This window comes from Notechis scutatus, chromosome 4 (genome assembly GCF_049901735.1).
Source record: "Notechis scutatus isolate UNSWTSFEM ecotype Mainland chromosome 4, rNotScu1.2, whole genome shotgun sequence".
Lineage (NCBI taxonomy): Eukaryota > Metazoa > Chordata > Lepidosauria > Squamata > Elapidae > Notechis > Notechis scutatus.
Genome location: NC_142012.1, coordinates 146,555,834 through 146,581,606, shown reverse-complemented (window position 1 = coordinate 146,581,606; position 25,773 = coordinate 146,555,834). Strand labels below are relative to the sequence as shown.

The following is a 25,773-nucleotide window of genomic DNA, read 5'->3' as shown; positions in this document are numbered from 1 at the left end:
ACTATGGTTTTGTCCTTTTCATACCTAAATTTAACCGTTGCCATTGCTTGCACAAAAGCACCATAGAATGAAATTTCATTTCCAGAACTAAAAAAATTAGATGCAATCTTTGTGTCTATAACACACCAAAATGGCTACAGGATATCAGCAACTTTTTCCTCTGAGCCATCTATTTGTTCCTCAGATTCTCAACAGATCACACCTTTTCTTTATCTTCCAAGTCAGATGAAGAGTCTTGCAGCAATCTTTTTCCCTCTTAATGTTTTCTTTTCCTGAATTTCCTCCCACCTCTTCTCTGCCTCAAGCCTTTTTGCAAATATTTTTTGGAAAGTTTCCAGCATTTTTTCTCACCTCAGCCCTGTATGAGTCTAGACATATTGCTTTGAAACACTTCAGGGATTTAAAATACCCATTTCAGCCTTCACGAATCCCTGTTTTCTGACAACTTCTGAATATGCAAGATGTTTCTGAAGTTGGCTGTGTTATCACAAGGCAAGACATTAGCAATCCTTACACTGCTCATTTAAAGCCATTCCTGTTCTATCAAGTACTTTATGAGTTATATTGCATTATATTTTTGGACCAAACTTTATGAATTTGCATTGGTTAAAATTAAAGAAAAATTGTAGCGTAATGGAATCTTTAGAAATTGATACAGGAGATCAATCCTTCTCAGCTTTTTATTTTTTAAATCCTGCTAACTGCACCCTGATAGAACTGGTCCTAGCATGACAGAAACAAACAGCACAATTTTTTTTTGACAAAACAGATATTTATACTTTTACATCCATTCTGTTATTATAGTTTTTGATTATGACACATTTAAGTACTTAAAACATTGCAGTAATACTACTGACAATAATTTTATTGCCATAACTGTAAAACACACAGGGAATAAATTTATCACCAGAAAAAAATGTTATAAAAATTCAAACTTATTAGCAGGAAGCCCGTGGGGCCCTTTTACTGACTAGCATCTCATTCAAAAGGAAATCAAATCTCTTTTTACACAGGAATAACACAATATAATAAAATGTTTGTTTCAGTGGAAAGGAAATAAAATATCTATTGCACTTGAGTAATAAGATTGTGAAGTGCATGTTGTCTTAATCAAAGAAGATCTCAGTGTGGCCTTAACATGAATGATTGAGAAGTTGAACCTGGGTCTACTCAATCCTGGTGCAGTACTGTAACCTCTTTTGGTCTTCAATATGGAGTTGAGATAATGGGAGCTGTTATACAAAGAATTCAGAGGACACCAAGTAGGTCTTCAAAAGAGACATATTTTTCAGCAATTCTAGTGCAAAGTTCTGCCCACTTTTCTTGCCAGCTGTAATCCAGCTGTGACTGAATGCTGTCTGGATTCCCAGGAGGGAGAGGATACATCCCAGAGGAGTAAGAGATATCACAGTTTTGATAGTTTGTGTGCGAGAAAGAGGGAGGGAAGACAGCTCCTCCCTAATAGTTCCCAGAGTATGTTTTATATGGTACAAGTAGTGTGCTTTAGTTTGTCAAAATTTCTATCTGTGGTTGAGGAACAATAAAGAAAACTGCCTCAATGTGTCCTTGTTGGTTTTTGGAGCCTGACAAATGCTGCCATCAGTCACAAGGCCTCAGTGCACTTCACTGGATTAGTGGTGAGCCATGTCATTCCCAAACTAATTCTATGTATCAGAGGCTGAAAAAACCCCAAACTCTTGCAGGTTTAAAAATGCATTTACTACAAAGGAAACAAGCAAGTTGGATACTTTCAAAGGGAAAAAAAAGCACATTCCACAAATAGAAGTCATTTCCTAAGGAAGTCTGACAAGAAAGCCACTTCTCTCTGTTCATTGAAGCATGCCTTGCCATGTTTTTACTTAAGAAATTATATTTAACTTATAAGTGCTGGTGTGATTTTTCAGCAAGGTAAGATTTTGTAACTTGAGCAAAATTTTAAGTAGCGATAAAATAGTGAGTACAAATGTATCCAGTGAAGTATGTATAAATAAATAAATATTATCCAAAGGATAAAATGAATAATGTAGGGTTGGGTTGGGATTGATCTAAGAACCAATCTTTCCTCTTTATATAAATTAGGGAGCTACTGGTTTACCTTTATTTCCCTGCCCCAACAAGTTCCACTCTGTTCCTTCCTTTGTAAATAGTTAGTCCCCAATTTACAACCAGTTACTTAACAATTGTTCAAAATTACGACAGATCTACTGGGGGCTACTCACAACCTAGATTTGAAGTACCGATGATCCCCCCCAACACATGACCAAACTTCGAGGTCTTGGCAACTGGGCCGCATTTATAATTGTTTGAAGCATCCTGTGGTCATATGACTGGATTTTATGACATTGGCATTTACTTCCAGTTTTCAGCCAAACTGTGCCCATAATGGACCACTGGTTTGCTTAATAACCATCACAGCCACTACATGACTGCAGGGACCACTTAACAATCACTACAAAGAGTTGGAAAACTATGCCAGTGATGGTTTTATGACCGTCATGACTTACGACCATGAGGGGGCAGACTCCATTGCCATTCTAAGTTGGGGACTGCCTGTACATACTTTGGTTAGTTCATAAAACTCATAAATATATGAACAATTATGTCTGTTCATCACTGAAGCACTTTCTCTTCCCTCCCTCCAAGGTTTTTAAATTACTATTGTTATATCAAGTTCACATATGCAAATGAAAGGAAATTTATTACAGACTGATTTGCTAGGCAATATAACTTTTCCTCAAAGAAAAAATATATCCAGGCATCCAGTGACTTTGGTGCACTATATCTCTAGCTCAGCTTAAAAATAAAGAGTTAGCCAGATTGCTACAAACATTGCATGCTAATTAGAGATGAAATGCAACTGAAGCATTTACAGATTTTGTTTACAAAAATATTTGTATGAAAAGTTGTTTACAAGGCCTAGGCTCAGTAATTACAGTTATTGTGACTGATTAGGGTACCAAAATATGAAGCAACCATGCACAAATAACAAAATCAAAATTAAAGGTGTAAAATTTAAATCAAGCAATTTTTTTCCAATCTCAGTGTAACATTTGTTAATTCAGGTTTGTGGAAATAAGTTGGAATAAATGTGAGTTTCTATAGATTCAGTACATTCAAAAAAACTCTCCAGCGTGCTAGACCAACTAATGAAAGCAGAAGAGAAATACAAGTGTCCCATCGTGACAGATCCATCATTCATAAATTCTTCCTCCAGGTGATTTATATGGTGCAGGTGAACAAAAAAAAAAGTGTCCTCCAGACTAGAGCCTGGATGCTACATTTGTTGTAGAAGAAACAGATTAAAGGGTAACAGGACTCTTCCAGCAGAAGCAACACAGCTGGAAAAAGTATCAAATTCACATGATGTGTCGGACCAAAAAATAATAATAAGCATAACCGAAGATATGATTGTCTGTTTGAGCCCGTGGCTGGCACTTCCTTTTATGATTTAACATTAGTAGATATGCAAAAGGTCAAGTCTTCTATACAATCTTGCATAAGTGCCCAGAACTTTATTGCAATCCAGCACCTACAAAATGATCAAAGTATTATTTTGAAGGATATTTTAAATCTTTCAATGGATTCATGTCCATTTAATGTCTAGCTTAATGAAAAGAAGGACTAGGGGAGACATGATAGCAGTGTTCCAATATCTCAGGGGCTGCCACAAAGAAGAAGGACTCAAGCTATTCTCCAAAGTCCCTGAGGGCAGAACAAGAAGCAATGGGTGGAAACTAATCAAGGAGAGAAGCAACTTAGAACTAAGGAGAACTTTCCTGACAGTTAGAACAATTAATCAGTGAAACAAATTGCCTCCAGAAATTGTGAATGCTCCAACCCTGGAAGTTTTTAAAAAGATGTTGGATAACCATTTGTCTGAAGTTGTGTAGAGTTTCCTGCCTAGACAGGGAATTGGACTAGAAGACCTCCAAGGTCCTTTCCAATTCTTCTATTTCTATTTCTATTTCTATTTCTGGTCTGGTCTGGTCTAGTCTATTTTCTAATTCCTCTTGGCCAATACTCCAAAAGCCTTATTATAATGAAAGGGAGGGTCTCATTTTAGATTTGAACCAGGAATTTGTCAGAATTCAAATCATTGTGATGTCAGAACAGATACTTGAGCATGACAATGGATCCTTCTATAAATGCAGACACACATTTTTGAGCTTAATAATAGAGGATTCAAGGACAAGGCAGAGATAGGTAAGCTGCTGTTACTGCAACTCTAATAAAAAGGAGTATCTGCTATTTCAGAATCTAGGAATGTACAGTATATGTCATAATCAGTGTTTAAAATCCTCATTATTTATTTATTACATTTATAAGCTGCCTGACTTGTTCATGACTATGGGTAGGATGCAATATGAAGCAACTGAAAAGAATAAAATACAAATAATGAAAAATGAACATGTGCAAGCACAAAATATCAAAATCTGGCAAAGCAATCATCCCACAAGGAGTCCGCTTAAAGCCTGGAAACTCAGGTTTTGAAGGCTTGTTCAAATAAGGTCAAGATAAGGGCCAAATAAATCTATGATAAGATACTGCTTCATCCGATGTTTAATTGATGGTTCCCAGAGTATGCTGATTCTGCTGGATCATATGATATGGAAACTATAAAGATAGACAGTCCTTTAGAATAATCAAACCCTATACCATGAAATGCATTATAAATTATAACCTTTGCAGCTCACAAAGTAGAGGTGTCACATGGGCATAGTGAAGCACAACTATTAGGGCTGCTGCATTCTGGATTATTCTGGATCTGCCTACAGTGCATTGCAATAGCCCAAATGACCAAAGATAAGTAACCATTTTAAGGTCTTCCTTGTCCAAGTACAGGGGCAATTGGCACACTATGAACACCTTTGAATTTGTGTAAAAGCTTTTCCGGCCACAGCTGGAATGGGACAATTTGCCACAGCCAACTCACCATGGCCAACTTGCCATAGGACAACTTGCCGCAGGAAAACCAACAATTCAATTTAATTATTTTAAAATAAGTTAAAAAATTATTTTAATTTTTGTCATTCACATAACATTTTGTCCCTCTCTTGGCATCCTTTCTTCAACAATTCAATTCCACTATTTCTTTGATATTAGCAGGTTGTCCCTTGGCAAGTCAGCCATGGTGATTTGTCCCATGGCGAATTGGCTGTGGGGAGTTGTCATCAACTTACTACAGCTGCCACCTGCTCTTTGAATAGCAGTTGTGACACCCCCCCCCCAAATTACACACCATTCTGAAGAGTGAAGTGCAACTGCATTTAGTATTAAAGATTGAATGCCTCCAAGACCTGGATGGTTTAAGAGGCCTGAGCCTTTTCTATCCCAACTAGTTCCAGATACCGCTGCAGGGCCTTGACAGCATCACCTGGTTATTTACATCTTTATCTTTCACTTTTAAGTAGTAATTGACCTTTTTCCACATGTTCTCATCCTTGGATGCTGATCTGGACAGTGTTCTGAAAACACTTTTCCTCCCCACTTTCAACTCCCATGCATGCTCATAGAAATGCTCATAAAAACATATTGCGATGAATACACAAACCACTATCTGGCTTTATATATCACATTAAGTAGTTTTATATACTGTAGTTTTTGGGATTCAGCAGTGTAGCTTGAATACTTTCGCTTAGCATAATGTGTTAAATCAGTTCTGAGTTTCTTTAGTTTTGACATTATTAAAGAACCAAAATAAACAAATAAATTATTTCAGGTGAAGTGTGAAATAGAGGCTAATCATTTAAGTACAGTGAGTAATGGCAGGAGAATTCATCAGTCTTTTATTGATGCTATTGGGTGGAATACCAATAAGAAATATAAAAATCAAGCAACGTCAGCATAATGGAGCTTGACAAGCAGCCAAAAGGTATGGATAATAAACAGGAAAAACCAAATCTTTTTGGGACTGTCATAAAGGATTTAGCTGAAGAACAGTTGTAAGATACATATCAACAGCCTTGGTAATGGTTTCATCAGCATCTGTTTTAAACTGAGTTATTTCTAGCATATTTATGAAAGTTTATTTTATACTGACATTAGTAGACCCTGCAAAGTTTCCAGAAAAAAATCAGAGTTGAAATAGAGTCTAGATAAAGTGAAAACTTCCTGCTGCTCCTTGAAAGGAGTACACCAGGATGCTCATGCTATCAGATTTATATACCACCTTTAATTCAGGAACTCAAATGATGTATTTTGGCCAATGTATCATAAATGAAATACTGTAGGTTAAACATCAGAGTGGTGGTGAATGTACTACACACTCTGTCAGATACAGCCTCTGTATCACAGTAAGATAGAAGGAATGAAGATGAGGATATTTGGCCCAATTGTTTAGCAATATTCTCAGGTTGCCCGCTCTTGTCTTAGGACAATGGCCATGTGAATAGGCTAGCAATTAATTCTCAGTAGATACCACTATGAATAACATTGTCTGCTGTGATGGGAACTGGCTTTCAGAAAAATCTAGGAGCCTACTGCCTATTTTCCATCTTGACTCAATGTTTGGCGTTATTATTTGGAAATATATTAACACAAAAATTAAAATTGACTAAATAAAGGTAGTCCTCAACTGATGACCCTAATTGAGCCTGGAATTACAAGTAATGTAGGTTGTTAAGAGTGGAGTAGTGGCCTAGAGGTGAAGATGATCGCCTCCCACTTGGAAGATTGATATGTTTCTCTATTAGGGTGTGAAGAGAAAATATCTGCTGTGAACTCTGTGTAGGCATCAGGAAGAACATCCTGTCAGTAAATGCCCAACTCCAGTCAGTTGCCCAGCCTCCACCCAAATAAAAAGGGATTACAGGATTCCAAAAAGAAAAAAAAGTAGGTTGTTAAGGGGTCATCACATGATCAACTCAATTTTACAACATTTTTTTTTTGCAGTGGTCATTTAGCAAATGCTGCAGTTGTTAATGGAACATCAGTCATTAAGTGAATGCCAGAGTCATTCAGTGAACCCATTCTCCACTTTTCACATGGTCCTTAGGGTCCAGAAAGAAAAAAAAAAGGTTTCAAAGAAGAAACATTAATAGAAAACTAGACAATCCATGATCTGTTGAGTCATTGTTTAAGATATTTTTCCTTCCCTGAACTGATAATTGGAATGACTATGGGCAGGCAAAAAAACAAAAAAACAACAAAACCAACAATGAGAATGGGAGCTAGTTCCAACTTCCTGTCAGCTTCCACATTTCCTTTGCTTGTGGGAAGCTGTCAGAGATCATTGGAAATGGCAATCATGTGTCCACAGTTGATTGTGGCCACGTGATGAGTCTGAAGAGGCCACAACTTTGTCAGTATCATTGGTCTAAAGATCCTTGAAATGTCAATCCCACGTGTACTGGTTTTGGGTGACTTTTGAGGTATCTTGATTCAAAAAATGTTATCCTATGATACATTGTTTCTAATTTAAGGTTACAGACAAGTAGACAGGAGAGTTTTAGTAGTATATTGATTAGTTGAAGTCAGATGAGAAGACCATCAGCAAGTTGTAAACTTCTAAAAAAAACCTTGGGAAATAATTTAAACTTGGAAATAAAACTAGAGTCTTCAAGTAAAATTACCACGTTTAATAGTGTTTGTAATTCATTGTGTAGTTCCACTGCATCATTGAAGTAAACATTTAAGTAAGTTTCAGAGTGTCACATTTTGGGAAATATATTTACAGATTGTTTATAAAAATGAAAATACATTAATGCTTGTTGACAGGCAAAGCAGACTGACTGAGATCTAATTTAACTAGAGGGTTAGGAAACATGAATTGGGCATCTTCTCACAAGTCATTACTAAACACCTGCTAAACTGAAAGATCTGCAAAAGTGAAAAAACAAAAACATAAAAAACCAGATATCTGTCCACAGAGCAGGCACCAGAGAGATTTTGAAGCCTAAAATAAACTTCTTTGCTTTACAGAACAATATCAGACTTTTCTGTCCCAGCAAGAAATAAAGCTGGGCATTTCAGCTATCTCTCTTGATCTACAGGCAAAATACTTCTGAAATCACATATTCTCTCCAAAAGTACACCATATTTAAAATGCAGTGTCATCAGCATCTCTGTTGAATCTAACATTATTGAAGTTACAAACGCTGGGATAATAGCACTTTATTATTGGACTTTGCATCTGATCTGTCTTTACAGAGAAATTTTTAAATAGAAAAAAAAAAAAACCCTTGAAAGAAAGCTTTCTCCCTTTAAATCTAGTGAAGATCATGTCTTCCATTTCTATCCGGTATTTATAGATAATGTGCTCTGGATGCAAAGAGAAAAGGGCAATTAAAGCAAATTGCAATATGGAACTGATCTTTACTGGCTCTGTCCATCAGGGAAGACACCAAACAAAGTCCCCTTCCCTTTGCCCTTCTCTTGCTGGAAGCAACAATGTCAATTATGCTGAAAAAATGAAGTTACTTATCATGCCCTAAAGTCAAAGAGTGTTACACCCAATCTCTAAGAGCTTCATGAAGGCCCTAGATTTTCAAGTCACATCCCAAGGCAAAAGTGATACAATGTTAGCAGAGCTATTAGATTAAACAAGAGCTTTTTGTTGCAGAACAAACCACATGTTTTTTTTAAAAAATAAACATTATAAACTACCCAAGTTTGCAAGTTCTGCTGTACCTTTAGAAAGGAAGGGCAGAGAAACAGGCATTAGATAGCACAAACCCTTTCACTAGGGCAAATTCACAATGAGACATGCACCAGCTGGCTAAGATTCCTGCTTACATTTCCCACTCCTTCTCCCCCTCTTAAGGCCACCCACACGTCTGGCTTTTCTGAATGCAGCCAGGTGTTCTTCTGATAAGGAACAGGAAGTGGTTCAGGATCACCCTCCCAGCCCTTCCCTCCCTTCCCAACAGAAAAGATCACCCACCAAAGCCCCTAATCCTCAAGACCAAGGCAGACCAATCAACCGATCTCTCTTGCAGAACAAAAGGGACAAGGCATAACACTTGTCTCTTTCCTGTCTAAATCTGAATCCAAGGGAGGCATTCTCCCACTCTACACAACACGCTACAGTGCACACGAGGTTTCTTGCAAGCCCAAATACCAGGACATATTTGGAGGAAAAAAAGGAAGCAACCAGCTATCCCAATCTAAGTAATCACAGCTGCCCTTTGGAAATTACCTTCTATGGGAAAAAAAAACCATAATCATCCAATGCCCTCCCTCGCATGGGAAATGACTCACCCTCCGGTCTCCTTAAGTAGCAGCAATTCCACTAACATTAACACTTTAATTCTCATCGCTGTTACTCTGTAAAAAGGGAGCAAAGAAAAAGAGCAAGAAAAATAAAGAGGAAAGAGACCAACTTACAGAGGTGTAGTTGCTCTTCTGGCTCCGGAGCTCCTGTTCTTGGAACTGCAACCCAGCCAGGTGTTTCTCCAGTGCTTCCCAGTCCATAGTGGGCAGCTGAGGCTCCTGCTCTTTCAAGGCATCCCCTCCTAAGGAGTTCTCCACGGGGCGGAAGGCAAGCAAAGGACCTCCCTGTTGAGCTCTCTGGAGACAGGGGGCTTTGCTGTAACCCACACCCCCTTTGTGTCCAGTCCGGTGGCTGGACGGCACCATGTTGGCATTGTGCCTAAGGTCCTGCAGGTGATGGTGACGGTGGGGAGGGGGATTCGTGGTGGGAGCTGGAGGGGGCATGGTGGCAGTGGGGAGGCTGAGGCAGGTACTCCTCACCTCCACCGGCTCTCGGGTTAAACTCCTCCTGGTAGGGGTGGTTTTGGCATGGCGCGGGGCATAGTCCCCATCCTCCTTCCACACATCAATCCCTTTCCTCGCGGTAGACTCCTGGAAGTCGTCCTCCTCGACCTCCTCCCCCTCTCTTCCTTCTTCCTCCTCTTCCTCTTCCTCCTCCTCGGAGTCCTCCAAAGCAGCCAAATCCAGGCTGGTAGGCGACGGGGAAGATTTGCATTCCGAGCAAGGAGTCACTTTGCTGGAAGTGGACTCGGAGCTGGAGCGGCTGCTGCAGGGGTCGCTCCCTAGATCCATGCCATCCTGGAGAAGGAAAAAGAGAGCGAGACCAAGAGCATTATAGATAGGGAGGGAGGGAGGGGGAGCGGGATGGAGAGACACAAGAGGCAAGACAGACTTCTTTTTGTGCTCGGCGGCAGCTGCTTCCCCCGCTCCAGAAGTAACCAGCCCCACCAGGCACAGTTCAGCACCAGGCGCTCCAGATGCTGCCGGCAATCTTAATGGAAAGGGGGGGAGGGAGAGAAAGAGAGGGAAGGGCAGGAAAGGGGGGGGGCGCCCCCGTCACTTCCCAAAGTTTCCTGCAAAGCCCTCACACACCCAGGGGCGGGGGGAGGGGGGGGACACTTTTCCAGGAAGGAGATGGGAAATCTCCCACGGGAGAAAGGGATGGATGGCTTGGCTCCCCGCCCCCCCCCCCACCTAGACACTCATCGGGCACAGCCGCCCAGATGCTTCTGATAACATCGCCCGGTGTGGATCGGGGCAGGAAACGGCGGCGAGACACAAACGCCACCCAGCAGTTTTCCGACGCAACCGCCGGCAACCTTGCCCGCCACCGGCACCGGAAACTTCCTGGCTCCTTCGCGTCCAGTTAAACGAAGGAGGGGAGGGGAAGGGGGGGAAAAAAAAGCTACGCCGGTAGCACTGAAAAGGAAGCGGGCGGAGAAGGGAGGAGAGAGAGAGAGAGAGAGAGAGGGATGGAGAGAGGGAGGGAGGGGAGGAAGAGAGTGGGAGAGCCCGTCCCCACGTAAACGGCGTAAAGAGGGGGGAAAAGTCAATGGGAAAACATCGCCCCCTGCGGTATCGCCCGAGAGAAAGAGAGAGAGAGAGAGAGAGAGAGCCCTGCCAGAGAAACTGCACGCTTAACGCAAGCGAAGGAGGCGCGTCGGGGTTGGCGGGTCGGTTTAATTGCTCTCCCTCCCTGCAAATTCCACAAGGCCGCGCATTGTCGCCCGCTGGGCCCCACCCTTGTTTCCGCGCCGGCATGTGTAGACACACAGCAACGAGTTGGGTTGTGTGTCAAGGCTAGGGAGGGACGGAAAGGCAGGCAGTTTCCTAGTTTGCAGGATGAAATAACGATTGAAGAAGCTCCCCCCCTTTCCCCCTCCCCTCTTTGTATCCTAGGTCAATGTCCTTCTCCCTGTGGTTGGTTTTTTTTTTTTTGTTTTTTTTTTACTGTCGTGAAAATCAATAGTCCAGGAAAGAGTAAGAGTCTGTGGCAAAAATAAAACAAACAAAACCCTGAGCAAATCCTTGCGTTATATTTCAACTGGTTTTGTTTGAACACCTGGATTGAAAATGGAAAAGTTAAATATCTACCTGAGCATTCCAGCAGAAAAACCCTGCTTTGATTCGTCCCCCCCCCCTTCTTTCCCCTGGCCAAATGTCCTGCAACTACTACTTTCTTTTTTTTAAAGTCCTAAAAAACTTTGGAGTTAAAGGCGATCTCTGAACATATGTTGAGTGCTTTCTCCTCCTGGGCACCAGAACAGCTGCCAGGCTGAGGCACGGTAGTTTTTATTACTTTGGAGGTTGACATGGTTAAAGAAGACCTAAGTGAAGAGTGTGATAACAAGGAAATCCTGTTGTGCAAACACAGGAAAACTCTGAAAGAGCAGTGGGAACTTTTCGGCTTTTGGAGAGCAAGTCCAAAAAAGGGGCTTTAATGAAATTGTTTCCTTGCTCCATCCTCAGAAGAAAATAAGTGGCAATCTTTGAGTCCCTTCCATAAAGTGACAGATGCTTCTTACAGATGGTCTTTATTTTGAACTCAGAAGAGCAAGTTTCTCCCCTGATTCTCACTAATATGGTTAATATTAGCATTTAAAGCATTTCAGCTGTATACAGAAGACAGGCTAGCTATGGGTGGAAATCCATGATATTGGATATTTAAACTAACTTTTTGGCACTCAGTATAAGATTGGGACACCTGGTTTCTTGCCCAGGTTTTTGGCAAAGGTGAATAAAGATTTGTTCCTGTTCAACTTTTTTGGTCATTGCTATCTTTCATCCTTTTAACGTTGAAATTTGTGTGTGCGTTTAATGCATTTACTTGTGAACTGCCCAAAGTCCTTGGGAGTTGGATGGCAAACAAATTTTTACAACAGAAACATCCCTACTTATGAAAAGAAGGTTACAATGAAGTCAAATAATATGACTTAGGCTAGTGGTAGTATCTGAAATAGTATAGGGCAGTGGTGGCTAACCTTTTTGGGCTCCTGTGCCAAAAATTGTGCGCGCACGCTCACATGCCAGCACCCAGAAGGCAATGTGCATGCCCCACCACATCCCCTGCACATGCGCGCGCAATCCCCCCATGCCCCCTTACCTTTACTGCGCCTCCCAGATGATTTTCAGCCTCCCAGCGGCTTGATGAAAGCCTCTGCAGCCTCTGCAGGCTTAAAAATAGGCCCGTTTCATCACTTCCAGTATTTCTATTTTGGGGGGCTGCAGAGGCTTTCCTCAAGCCTTTGGGAGGCCAAAAAAGGCCTCAAACAGGCCAAAAATCAGCTGTGAGGCACACATATGCCCAGTGAGGTAAGTTTGCCTGCGGCTCACGTGCTGGCACAAATGGCTCTGCGTGCCACCTGTGGCATGCGTGCCATAGGTTCGTCATCAAGGGTATATATGCTTGAGTAGGGGGTTGGACTAGAAGAAGTCCAATGCCGTACTCAAGCAGGAGACCGGATATCAAATAGCCTATGTCAGATCCTTTGACTTCATTGTAACTTATTCCCTTCCAACTGTTATTTTGTTATTCTATAGTAGGGTTGTTAAACTGGCGGCCCAGAGGCTGGATGCATCATACACAGGCCACGCCCACCCCAACTCCGCGAAGGGGAAAAACATCGCCATTACGTCACGTGACAGTAACATGTCACCGCGAGTTTGACACTTGTGTTCTATAGTGTTGCAGAATTCCTTCTGATTTCGACCATTATACCTGCTGAACTCCACTAATTCTGCTTAATTCCATATATGAGTCCTAAATCCATATCTGAGTCATATTTTGGCACCTTGAATTTGGTTATACCTAAGTCAGTCCAGCAGCTTTTCCTATTTGTTGGTGTGAACCTCTCAGAATTATCCAGCAGTATCGCACACACTGGTTGAGGCTTCTAATTCAATCCATTTGGAGAGCATCAGGATAGGGAAGGTAGACTGAATGCTAAACGCAAAGTGGAGAGCTGACCTTTCCATCAATTTCAAAATATGAAGAACCTTGCTGTAGGTGAACAAGGACTCCTTTTAAGCAGTATGATTATGTTTGTGTACCACACAGAACCATAAATTAGCTAATTACCTGACTATAGGACGATGAGGTTAGAAACTACCTGCTGCTCTATCCAATCTTAAACTCATGTTGGAGTTGGAGAGGCGGTTAGGTTTCCTTATAATCAGAATTTTCTCCTCTTTTGGACTACATAGCAATAGCACTTAGACTTCTATACTGCTTTATAGTGCTTTACAGCCCTCTCTAAGCAGTTTACAGAGTCAGCATATTGCCCCCAACAATCTGGGTCCTCATTTTACCCACCTCGGAAGGATGGAAGGCTGAGCCTGGTGACATTCGATCCGCCAAATTGCAGGCAGCCGGCAGTCAGCAGAAGTAGCTTGTAGTACTGCATTCTAACCACTGCGCCACTGAGGCGTGGTTACATGCTGAGTTCAAGGGCTCAAAAGACGCATAGCCAATACAGGTAGTCCTTGACTTACAACAGTTCATTTAGTGACCATTCAAAATTACAATGGCACTGAAAAAAGCGACTTATGACCATTTTTCACAATTAAACCTTTGTAGCATCCCTATGATCATGGCTCAAAGTTCAGATGCTTGCCCAACCAATTCATATTATGACGATTGCAGTGTCCCAAGGTCATTAGATCACCTTTTGTGAGAAGCAAAATCAATTTGGAGGCCCGATTCACTTAACAACTGGGTTACTAACTTATCAACTGCAGTGATTCACTTAACAATTGTGGCAAGAAAAGTTGTAAAATGGGGCAAAACTCACTTATGTGTTTACAAGACTATATACTGGTTCAAATACTGAGTAACCTTTTATTTTAAAAAAATCTTAGCAGGATACACAAGCCCTCTTTTAGCGGTATTCATCTTTCATTGTTAAAATCATTTTGAAAAGCTAACAAAGATTATTTTGATTTATATAAATCCATTTTTAGTATATCCATCCAGAGCTTTAGCCATCCTGCCAGCTTTTTTAAAAAAAACGTCGAACTATGCAATATGCAAAACACTTACAGATAAATTAACACTCATAGAAGTAAAATAAATTCTGCAAACAAGTCACAGTTGGGGAAAAATCCAACTTCCTCTGAAATAATAATAGTAAAAGAAAAAAAATGATATACCTGAAACTTTTCCCTAGGAAACTCTACTTGCCCCCCCAAAAAAAAAAAAAAAAAAAACCACTTGAGGAAATGGATGAGCTCTGCAAGAAACCCAGAAGGTCAACAGAATCAGGCTTCTTATAAATCAAGTGAAGTTGCACCAAAGACAACTTTGTTGATCCCAAAATAGCTGCATAACTCAGGAGCTGTTTCTCAACAAGCAGGAACACTTGTAACATCCTGAAACTATACAACGGAATCCTAATACTCTGAACATAGCTGGTAGGAAAAGAATTGTGACTACAAGAGAAGAGGTAATCATGATAAGATTGGTTTATGGCTAGAAACCTAGATCTCTCTAAAAGTAAGCCCCCAGTGATAATAAAACTGATAGGTAACCTCTGAGTAATACCTTGAAAGCCAAATGTGATGTCGCAGTCAGGTGTGGATTAGAACTAAGGAAACCCAGGCTTGTCAACCTGTAGCCATGGAATTTCACTGGAGGACTTTAGGATAGTCAATCTTGGCCCAACCTACCTCACAGCACTGTTGGGGAACAATAGAAGGGAATGCTATGTATATCCTCCCCGCCCCAGCCCCTGAATAAAAGGTAGGATTAAAAAAAACCACATATATGATTGTCCTACAAGCAACATGAACTTTCCAGCTTTTATAGGCTGATAGCCAGCACACTGCATGGCCCTAACATCAAAATGGCACATAGTTTACCATTTACTATTCAAGATCAACTGGTACCATATTCCATTAGTTTCTTGCATGAGAAGCGAAATGTCTTCAAAGAAAAACCAGAAAGTCCAGTTGCCTGTCAAAAAAACACCTTTGGGGCAACCATGACCTGGATGACTGAGAATCTCCATACACCCGTGATGGTGAACCTATGGCATGCATGCCAGAGGTGGCACACAGAGCCCTCTCTCTGGGCACGCAAGCTCTTGCCCCAGCTCAGCTCTGCAGCATATGTGTGCACACCTCCTGCCGGCCAGCTGGTCTTCGGGTCTCTGCCATGCATGCACGGGGAGGGGCACATGCAGGGGTGGGGCGCATGCACAGGGAGTGTACACGCATTGCATGTTGGCAATGCACACTTGTGCTTTGGGCATTTGGTGTCGAAAAGGTTAGCCATCACTGCCGTAGATGTTTACTCTATCACTCCTTCTACTCTCAAATCTCTTAGAAACAGTTTGCAGATTCCATTCATTCTGTGAAATTCACTATGTTTCATTTAATCATATGCAGTGAATGATTTCTGCTACAAAGAGAATATGAAGAGACATTCCAACTATCTTTCACTTTGAAAGATCTAAAACCATATAGTGAACTTCACACCAGGTTTGTGTGTAAATATTCAATATGGAAATAATATTATTGGCCCATCTTGCCTGCAGGAATTTAGACAGAATGCTAAACTGGTTTAGTGTTGTACGGTATAAAGAAGCCATAGGTCCAGGGGTGGGATTCAAATTTCTTAACAACCGGTTCTGTGGGTGTGGCCTAATTTGTGGGTGTGGCTTGGTGGTCACATGACTGGCTGGGCGTGGCTTGTATGTAAATATTGTAAATATTTATGTAAATATTGAATTTTTTTTATTAAAAAGCAACTTTTACCCAAAATCAGGCAGGCAGATTGAGTTGCTCACAGAATCACAGATTCACTCAGAGATCTATCTTTCTGCAATCTATTGCCTGAGTCTGTCATATAAAATTTGCTTGCAAGCAAACTCACAAAATAAACTCACAACACACCATGTATGTAAATATTGATTTTTTTATGAAAAAAAAGAGCAACTTTTACCCAAAATCAGGCAAAGCAGGCAGGCAGATTGAGTTGCTAACAGAATCACAGATTCACTTGGAAATCTACCGTTCTGCAATCTATTGCCTGAGTCTGCACTGAAAAATAGAAGCTTCAGTCCTAGGAAAGGTTCAGCTCTGCTTTTAGATTAGCTAGAAAGCAACAAATCCAACCGTTTCCTGCTTTCTAGCTAATCTAAATCTCCCTGCACAGCAGAACATATGGTCGGGGTGGGGGGGGAAATAAATGGAAAAATAGCAACTTACCAAAGGCAGGCAAGTTGGATGGTGCGCATGCCAGGTAAGGAGTGAGAGGGCAGGACAGGGCAGGGCCAGCCAGTGGAGTGATTTGCCAGTTCTCCAAACTGTGCAGAATCATAACAACAAGCTCTATAGAACTGGACCAACCAGGTAGAATCCCACCCCTGCACAGGTCCATAAGCATGTTCCTTCCTTCCTCTGATATACTCCTGTATAGAAGCTTTTGCTCACATTTCAGCTTATTGGATCATTATGCTTACGCTGATACAAAATGCTTAATGTTGACTATAAAATATGGAATGCATGATTCATGACATTATAAAGAATGTTGAATGGAACATGATGTATGTGGAATGTGTTCCTTCTAGCCTTATCTCACTAGTCATTTGGAACTCTTTGACCATCTGAATGACTCGGTATATATACTTTACTTTTCTTGACAAAGCCCTTTTCCAAAGATTCTTGGCAGCTTTGTGAAAACAGGAGAGATCCTCTTATGAAGTGTTGTAGCAGTTTAATTAACCAAGAGAAATCAGTATTAGTTGTCACAGTGAAAGGTTATAATGGTATAAACACCACTTCTACCACCATCACACCTTGAATAATGTATGAAACTGAGTTAGTGAGGTTGTTTGATGGATGTTCAAAGCCAGGACAGTCCATAGTGAAAATATTGTTGCTCGAAGAACCACTGCATAGCATTGGAAGCATCTTTAATTAGACCAGATCCAATGAGAAAGTACAAAATTGGCAAAAGATAGTCAATGGATATTTGGGTCGTGTTTAATCATTAACTGGAGTAAACAGGAGGGGGGAAGGTAGGAAGCAAAGCTTTCCATTTTCCTTACAACCACTCTGGAGAATGCAAAAGGTAGGGTAGAAACAAGTGTCTCATTTGGAGAACCAAACTGACAAGTGATTTAAATAAGTGTACTGTGTAATGGGTGTATATTAGCTGGTAACAACTCCTGAAAAACCTTCATGAAAAAAATGATCATAAAAGGAGGCTAATTCTAATATTCTCACCCTGATTTCACCTGCTTCAAGATACAGCCCAAAGCACATTTATTTTAATGTTTTTATGTGGACTTCCTGTGAAATATCATTAGGCTTCCTATTCTTTTAATGTGTAGACTTTGGTGCATTTTGCATACAGCTGCACTAGAGGATGTAAATATAGGTACCTCCACATAATTATAAGTTTATACTAACTTTGTGATTTATCCAATTTTTAAAATTGCAACTAATTACTAGTAGCCTATAAATATCTCAGTTAAAAAGCTAATCTGCTTTATTATGTCCTGGTTCACTGAAGCTTGCTCTAGAGTACAAATTTGCAGTCTTCAAAAAACACTCTTACAAAGGAAGGCTTTCCATAATGTATATTTAATCAACTTTCAGTTTCAGCCGAAACGCTTTCAGTGTTTCTTCATTTGCAAAAATAAAGCCATGTGCTCTAACAGACAGTATTTATCAGGTTTAAATGTGTTGTCTGTATCTTGGAAATATAAAGTTTATTTTGAATAAATAAAAAGATGGACTGTCAGAAAACATTGGACAGCCCACTCTGTTTTTCTGAACTCAGTGCCAAGCTGAGTGGTTACTTTAATTACAGTAAGCAAATTAATTAAATTTAATTAATTAATTGGGCTAGAGGAGCTGATGAAAATCATTGACATTAAAAATGAGCTGATGAAATATACTGAAATTGTTGTAGCTGCTTTAAACTTTAGTTGGCATTTGAAAAATGGGTTAGATTTAGAAACACGTTTTATTCATTCATATTTATTTATTCAATTATTTGGTCACCCCACTTGCAAATGAAACTCCGAGCAGCTAACATTGTTTTCAGACTGACAACTTAAATATCTTTCAAAACCACAATGATAAAAATGTAGCATGTCTGATGCCAGTCACAATCCAATAATCCCTAGAGAGAGCTCACTAAAAGAAAAAGCAAGTTTTTGGTCCTCGTGAAAGGCTGGCAAGAATAATGCCATTCTAATCTCAAGGAATATGCTGTTCCTCAGGATAGGTCCCCCAACAGAGGAGACATGTTTCTTGGGCACATCAGATGACTTAGTTCAATAATAGGGACCCAAATTTCTCAAATAATCTAGTCCTGTGCCATGAAAGTCTTTATATATCATAACCACCATCTGATGGTAGTTTGCTTCCTATCTTGTAATACAGTACTTGAATGGATCTACTACTGTCTCTGGTTATCCACCTTCCTTCGGGTTCAGAGGCAGAGGTGGTATTCAGCAGGTTCTGACCAGTTCTGGAAAATCAGTAGCGGAAATTTTGAGCAGTTTGGAAAACCGGCAAACACCATCTCTGATTGGAGATTTTACAGTATCCTTCCCCTGCCATGCCCACCAAGCCACGCCCACAGAACTGGTAGTAAAAAAATTGAATCTCACCACTGTTCAGAGGTTTCCTGTACTTACTGATGAAGAGGGGGTCAGCTTATTTTCCAAAGCCACCAGAGGGCAGGACAAGAAACAATGGATGGAAACTAATCAAGGATAGAAGCAACCTGGAATTAAGGAGAAACTTCCAATCAGTGAGGACAATTAACCAGTGGAACAGCTTGCCTTCAGATGTTGTGGGTGCTTCATCACTGGAGGTTTTTAACGATTGGACAGCAACCACCTGTCTGAAATGGTATAGGGCTGTGATGGCGAACTATGGCATACGTGCCATAGGTGGCACGAAGCGTCCTCTCTGTGGGCACACGAGCCTTCGCCCCAGTTCAGCTCCGCCATGCATGTGTGTGCATCTCCCGCCAGCCAGCTGGTTGTCGGGTCTCTGCTACGCATGTGCGGGGGGGGCACATGTAGGCCCCCCTGCGTGTGCATTCATGGGGGGGCACATGTGGTAGGCGCGTGCACATGCACAAGGGTGGGGGGCACATGCATGCTCAGGGGAAAGGGGAAATGGGGCCACACGTGCATTGCATTTTGGGGGTTCGGGTACATGCGTGCACTTTCAGCACTCGGTTCAGAAAAGGTTAGCCATCACTGGTACAATGTCTGCTGCCTGAGGACGGGTTTGAACGACAAAACCTTCCAGCTCTATTCTGATTGATGAAGGGTTTAAATCAGTGGTGGGATTCAAATTTTTTAACTACAGGTTCTGTGGCCATGGCTTGGTGGATGTGGTGTGGCTTAGTGGGCGTGGCAGGGGAAGGATACTGCAAAATTTCCGTTCCCACCCCACTAACCTGCTTTCCAGCTCTGTTCTCCTGTGCAGGGCAACAAAAGAAGAACCAGCTGATCAGCTGGGACTCGGGAGGCAGAGAATAGATGGGGGCAGGACCAGTCAGAGGTGGCATTTGCCGGTTCTCCGAACTACTCAAAGTTTCCACTACTGGTTCTCCGAACTACTCAAAATTTTCACTACTGGTTCTCCAGAACTGGTCAAAAGCTGCTGAATACCACCTCTGGTTTAAATGCAATAGCACTTAGATCCCAATGTCTGATTCAGCCAAACATGATTTTCTGACAGACAGGAAAGAAGGTATGAAGTGGAAACTTGAGAGGCACTTTTTAAGCATTCCTATTTATTTCTCTTTGTCTCAGCTTTAATATCCAAGGATGATGATTTTTTAAAAAAAAGGAATAAAGAGGTTCTGAGTTGGTAATGGTTCTTTTATGGTACTATAAAATCAAATGGTTTCATGATACTATAGTAAAAATCATTTCTGGAACACTATAACATTAATTGCACGATCTTCTGAATCTATTTATAACATAAAGCCAATTGATAGTCTTCAGCAGATACGCAAGTGCTGTAGGAAGTGAATTGGCTGCAATTTTTAACTCTGTGGTTTGCTTTGTTATTTGCTTGCATCACAGTTGGGACCAGAACTTCTATATACTTCTAGATAAGTGAGTCATGCCCAATCTTACAATCTTTTTTTTAACCATGGTTGTTAAGTGAATCATATGGTCATTAAGTGAATCACACAGTCATTAAGCAAATCCAGCTTTCCCATTGAAACTTCCCAGGGGGCATCCAACCATGGCAATCACATGACCCTGGGACTCTGCAACTGTTTTAAATATGTTGGCCTGTTGCCAAGTGCCCAACTTTTTGTCACATGACTGCAGGGACGTTGCAACCATTGTAAGTGCGGGGACTATGTAAGGCACTTTTTTCAACACTGTCATCATTTCAAACAGTCATTAAATGAATGGTCCTAAGTTGAGAACTACCTGAAAATACATTTGAAGCATTCTTATCTCCCACAGATAAGTAAGGAACAGTTGGGTTTTCAAATAAATATCCCTTGTAATTTTTAACATATAAGTAGTTTCTAAAAGAATGGAATTATATGAGACATTTCAATATAATATTATTTTCACTCCCCTGATAATAGCTACAGAAAATTGTTCATTTTTGAGGAATGTATGGCACCTAAACTGCATAATACTAATAAGTAATAATCATACCTAGAAAAATGTACTTTTTGAATTGACATTTTTAGGTGTCCCTAAAGATGGATAAAACCTTGCTCTGAAATGCATTATATCATGCCTAGCATTAAACTGAATTAAATATATTATTTAATTTATAATTTAATAAATAATAATTTAGTTTAAAGCAATATAAATATATTGCTACTATTATTTTGAGCATTTGACTTGCTCATAGAGCTTGTGGTTTTCCACATGTTTTGAATTAAGAGTTTTTAGCAAACCCAGATTTTCCACAATAAGCGGCCAATGCATTAAGAACAGCTACTGCATAAAACTCTTCTTGGACACTCCTTCAAATAGTGGAGAATTGAGTTTTTGTTTTGTGTGCTTTAGACCACTGTCTTTATAGCATTAAAATATAAATTCTTAAGTTTAAAAAAATAAATTGACTTTAATTTCAATGAAAACCGTTTATTTCTATTAAGGTCTGTTACTTCTGTTAAGATGAAAATGATTAGATCTCTTCATATTAAGTTTCATTTTCTTCATCTACCACAAGTTTCTTCTATCAAAGTTAATATTTTGAAGAACCCAAGCTTTTGATATTTGTCTAGAGAAATTTCATTTTCTTTGAACAGTTAAGACCTTAGACTCAATGAAGCAATATATCATGATGACAGCAGTATTCTTTCAGTCTATGACATGCTTTTATGCTATAATAACAACACAAAAATGAAGTCTCTAGAAAAGAAATCCAGATTATTGGTTGGAACAGTGAAAGGGAAGGGTAAATATGTCTGCTAATTTTGCTAGAGACAATCATAAGTGAAGAGGACATGATCTGAAACACGTGAGACAACTTGGCTGAAGATAAACAAATAAAACCTATGCCTGGGTAGTACTTACATTTGTTTGCCTATTGTCTTTATAGTCAATATGACATAGTCATCAAAATGTGTTGGACTCTGATCATGGTGACATAGGTTTAAGCTCAGTTGAGGATCTCATTTGACTGATTTATGGTCACAATATCTCACATCATTTTACTGGACAGAATAATCATAGGAATAAAGTGAGCAGAGACCTTGATTTGTACAGTCTTGAATTTTGCAGAGGAAAGGCTCAGATTTAATTAATTAATTTATCAAATTTATTAACCACCCATCTTCTTCACGGAATGATAACATTTGAAATAATGAAAAACAAACACAAAGTTTATAAATAACCTTTATAAAATGAAGATGAATAAGAAATAATTATAGATCAATCTAAAAAGAACAATATTTAATGGAATGAAATACAGGGGTTGATGGCAATTTTTGTAGATTTTTTGCATGAAATATCAGTGGAATGATATATTAAAGAATTGTAAAGTAATTAAGTTGGAAGGGAACATTGTATCCATTCTCCCAAGAAGTGTAGTGGTTAAGACATCAGGCAAAAATCAAGAGATTGTGAGTTCTCAGTCTGGATGGGTGATCTTGGTGCAATTCTCTCTTGGCCCTAGGATATAAGCAATGGCAAGCCACTTCCAAAAAACCCTTGCCAGGAAAACTGCAGATCTTGTCCAGACAGTTCTGGGAATCAACACTGACTCAAAGGAACAATAAATCGATTCCCCTGATCAATGTAGAAATCCAAGACAAATGGCTGCCTAATCTTTACTTGAACTTATCCAATGAAAAAGAGATTACCACCTATTGGGGTAATTAGTCCCACCATTGAATTGTACTTATTATTAAGAGGTTTTTCTATCATTCAGTCAAAATCTGTCTTCCTCTACTTTGAATCTATTCTGTGTCCAGTATTTGCAAAGTTATCACTATTACACATATGCAGCTCCTTAAACTGTTATCTCCGTAGTTTCTAGTCTCCCAGTTTCTCTTCATTGCCATTAAAAATATATATATCTGTTCATCTGCAGTGAATTCCAAAGGTGCTTTTTTAGGAGGCAACTGGCCTTTCTTGTTTTTTCTTTTGAAGATGTTTCACTTCTCATCCAAGAAACTCATTCAAGGAATATAAATCCTTCCATTCCCCACCATCCTGTGAAAGCTGAAGAAGCTTTTTGGATGAGAAGCAAAAAGTCTTCAAAAGAAAAAAAACACAAGAAAGTCCAGTTGCCTCCTGAAAAAAGCACCTTTGGGACAACCATGACCTGAATTGCCAAGAATCTCTACAGACATCTGCAGTGAATCCTTCTTAAAGTATGATGGTAAAACAGGGGTTCTAATAAATTCAGAATAAAGTAAAATGATTATTTCTGAGATTTGGAAATTACCCTTCTATTGATTCAACCTAAAACAGCATTTCATTTCTTTTGCAGTTGTCAACTATTTTTCCAATGCTTTTTTTTTTGTTTCCTGAGTGAAGACCCTGGCTATTGTCTCTGTTAAATTTCATTCTGTTACTTTCATCCAATTTTCTAGTCTATCAAGTTACTCTGACTTTTATTTATGTATTCTGTAGAATGTTAGATGCCTTACCCTGTTTTGTATCAACTAAAAATCTAATAAATGTCCCCCTCATCTCTTTGTCCAAGTAATTGATACAAATAATTAAAGCACAGAGAATCCAGGATTGATTCCTGTGGTAACCCTCTCTCCAATGTTATAATGAACCATTGATAAACACTTTTTGAACACACATTTCAAGCCAGAAATGTACCTATTTAAATGTCATGCTATCCAGCCCTCAATTAAGTAACTAATCACCGTGTGATCAAGTACTTCATCAAAAACATTGCTTTAATTAAGATATTTAATGTCTATAGCATTCTCGGGCTCTATTAAGGAAACTATCCAATCAAAAATGAGACAAGAATCATCTGGCAAGATTTGCTCTTGGCAAATCCATGCTGACTTACATTTCAATCATAATAGTCATTCCATCAGGCCTGTATTATACCTATTAAATCGTATTTATATTTCTGTACTAAGATGTCAAACTTAGCTTCTTTCTAATAATCAGAATATTAATATGTAGACAGTCAATTATATGAATCAGTATACTTTCCTATTTTCCAAAGATCGTTTTAAGAAATTTCACTTTAGCAACACTTCCACTTTTTACACTGCAGAAGTCTCATATCCTTAATTCAGTGGGGTTGTTTTTATTTCTACCCCATCCCACATTTAATTTAAAACTTTGAGAATCAAGCAAATAATTTGTAATTTTTTTCCAGTCGGTATGTAGGTGGAAGCAGCATATTTTTTGTGTACTATTATTATTTTTTAATATTAATATCCCAGAGATACATATGTGAGATTTGTAACCATTTTAAATCTAAAAATAGAATAAATTTTTTTTTTTTACTGGTTCTAATAAAGTTTGGTCCTCTCATGCTAGACTTTATTATCTGTATAACTTAAGCATAATCTCAGAAACTGAAGATGTCCAAAGAATATGGTTTGCCTTGTCAGTATTTTTTCCTTTTCTATTTCTACTTCATGGGCTCGAAAGATGGATGAGAATATTGTATAACACTCCCCCGCCACACAACCACACACCCACAGCCACCCACCCACCCACACAAGGTCTTCTGAGCTTTTCAAATTCTATGATATTGTTGAAGCAGTTCTTTTGCTCCCGTGTTTCTTAATAGGGAAAGAATGTCAGTGGGATTTAGAAATATTGGAAGTTGTTCCATGCTGCTGCAGATCATACTGTTAATGAGCCAGTAGATCCAAACTGTACAGGTAGTCCTAGCTTAACATTGGTCTACTTCAGAGATCTTTTAAAGATACAAAAATGCTGAAAAAGCAGATCCTATGATGGATCCTTGCAATTGGCAGCCATTGTTACATCCTTGAAGTCATGAGATTGTGATTTAGGTGCTTGGCAACCAGCTTGCAATTACAACAGGTGTGTAACTCACGGTCCGAGGTCCAGATGCGTCATGCGCTGGCCACACCCATGCCCAGTTAATGAAGGGGGAAAATGTCCTGATACGTCACATGATGCCATCATGATGACATGAGTTTGACACCCTTGAATTATAATATTGGAACATCCTGCAGTCATGTGATCATCACTTGCCAGCTTCAGTGCCAGCTTCTGACAATAAACTCAGTGTCGAAGCCCATGGGAGGTTGCACATCGTGATTATGTAAGATTATGCTGCGACCATATGGGATTTACCTAATGACAGCAACAGGGACAATTGGAATGGCTGTTATAAGTCAACAGGCATGTTACATCATGCCTTATGACCATGTCACTTAGCAATAGAGTTCCTGGTTCCAATTACATTGATAAGTGAGGACTACCTATGTACATTTGATTCAGCTCATTGTAACAGAGAGCTATTGGCCACTATATCCTTTGACCTCCTATAGCGCACAATTGTTGCCTCTCTACAATTTAGGCCTTCTTAGTTTTTCCTTCTATTCTGCAGTGTCTGCTTTATTTACCCTGAATGCTGAGAGCCTAAGAATTGTTTTGAGTTCTACTGATGAAAAATATCTTCTACATCTCCAACTTCTGATTGTTAGATGAATGCATGTGCATCTGACCATCACTGGTTCAGTGTATGTTCTCCTTGCATTGCCCATGCAGTGAATACCTTGCGGGATACTATAGTTAGAAAGTGTAAAGGAAGGATATCTGGGAGGTAAACTAATAATTTCCTTTTCCAGAAACTAATTTCCTTTTCCAGAAAGCCTAGAAGTCTTTCAAAGTGGTAGTTTGAACAGAATCACAGAGGGACTTCATACCCTAGCAGTAGAGTATGAATTTTCTCATAGCTCAATATCGGTTGACTGTCAGAAAAATATCAGCAATCACATCCAAAAGATGTATGCTTCTTAATTCTCTCAAGGTTGCTTCATTCTCATTGAAATATAGGTTGGTGCAAATATCTTTTGATATGCTTCTGAATGGTGCGGCTTATCAAATAAGGGAACAAATGTAAATTGTTTACTATTGCTTCCATTTTGCA

At 39.7% G+C, this 25,773-nt stretch overlaps 1 protein-coding gene across 6 annotated transcripts in view; it reads right to left on the bottom strand.

Annotated features, from left to right (window-relative positions):
- SCHIP1 (schwannomin interacting protein 1) overlaps positions 1–25,773 on the bottom strand; it is a 328,921-nt gene that overhangs the window by 88,343 nt on the left and 214,805 nt on the right. For 3 of the 6 annotated variants that reach the window (XM_087965244.1, XM_087965246.1, XM_087965245.1), the window contains exon 3: positions 9,325–10,008. In XM_087965244.1, coding sequence (XP_087821370.1) covers positions 9,325–10,008 — 684 coding nt within the window. Of the gene's footprint in view, positions 1–9,324; positions 10,009–10,404; positions 10,667–10,951; positions 11,002–25,773 lie in introns of those variants that run through there. The other 3 variants (XM_087965247.1, XM_087965248.1, XM_087965249.1) reach the window with 2 other exon arrangements.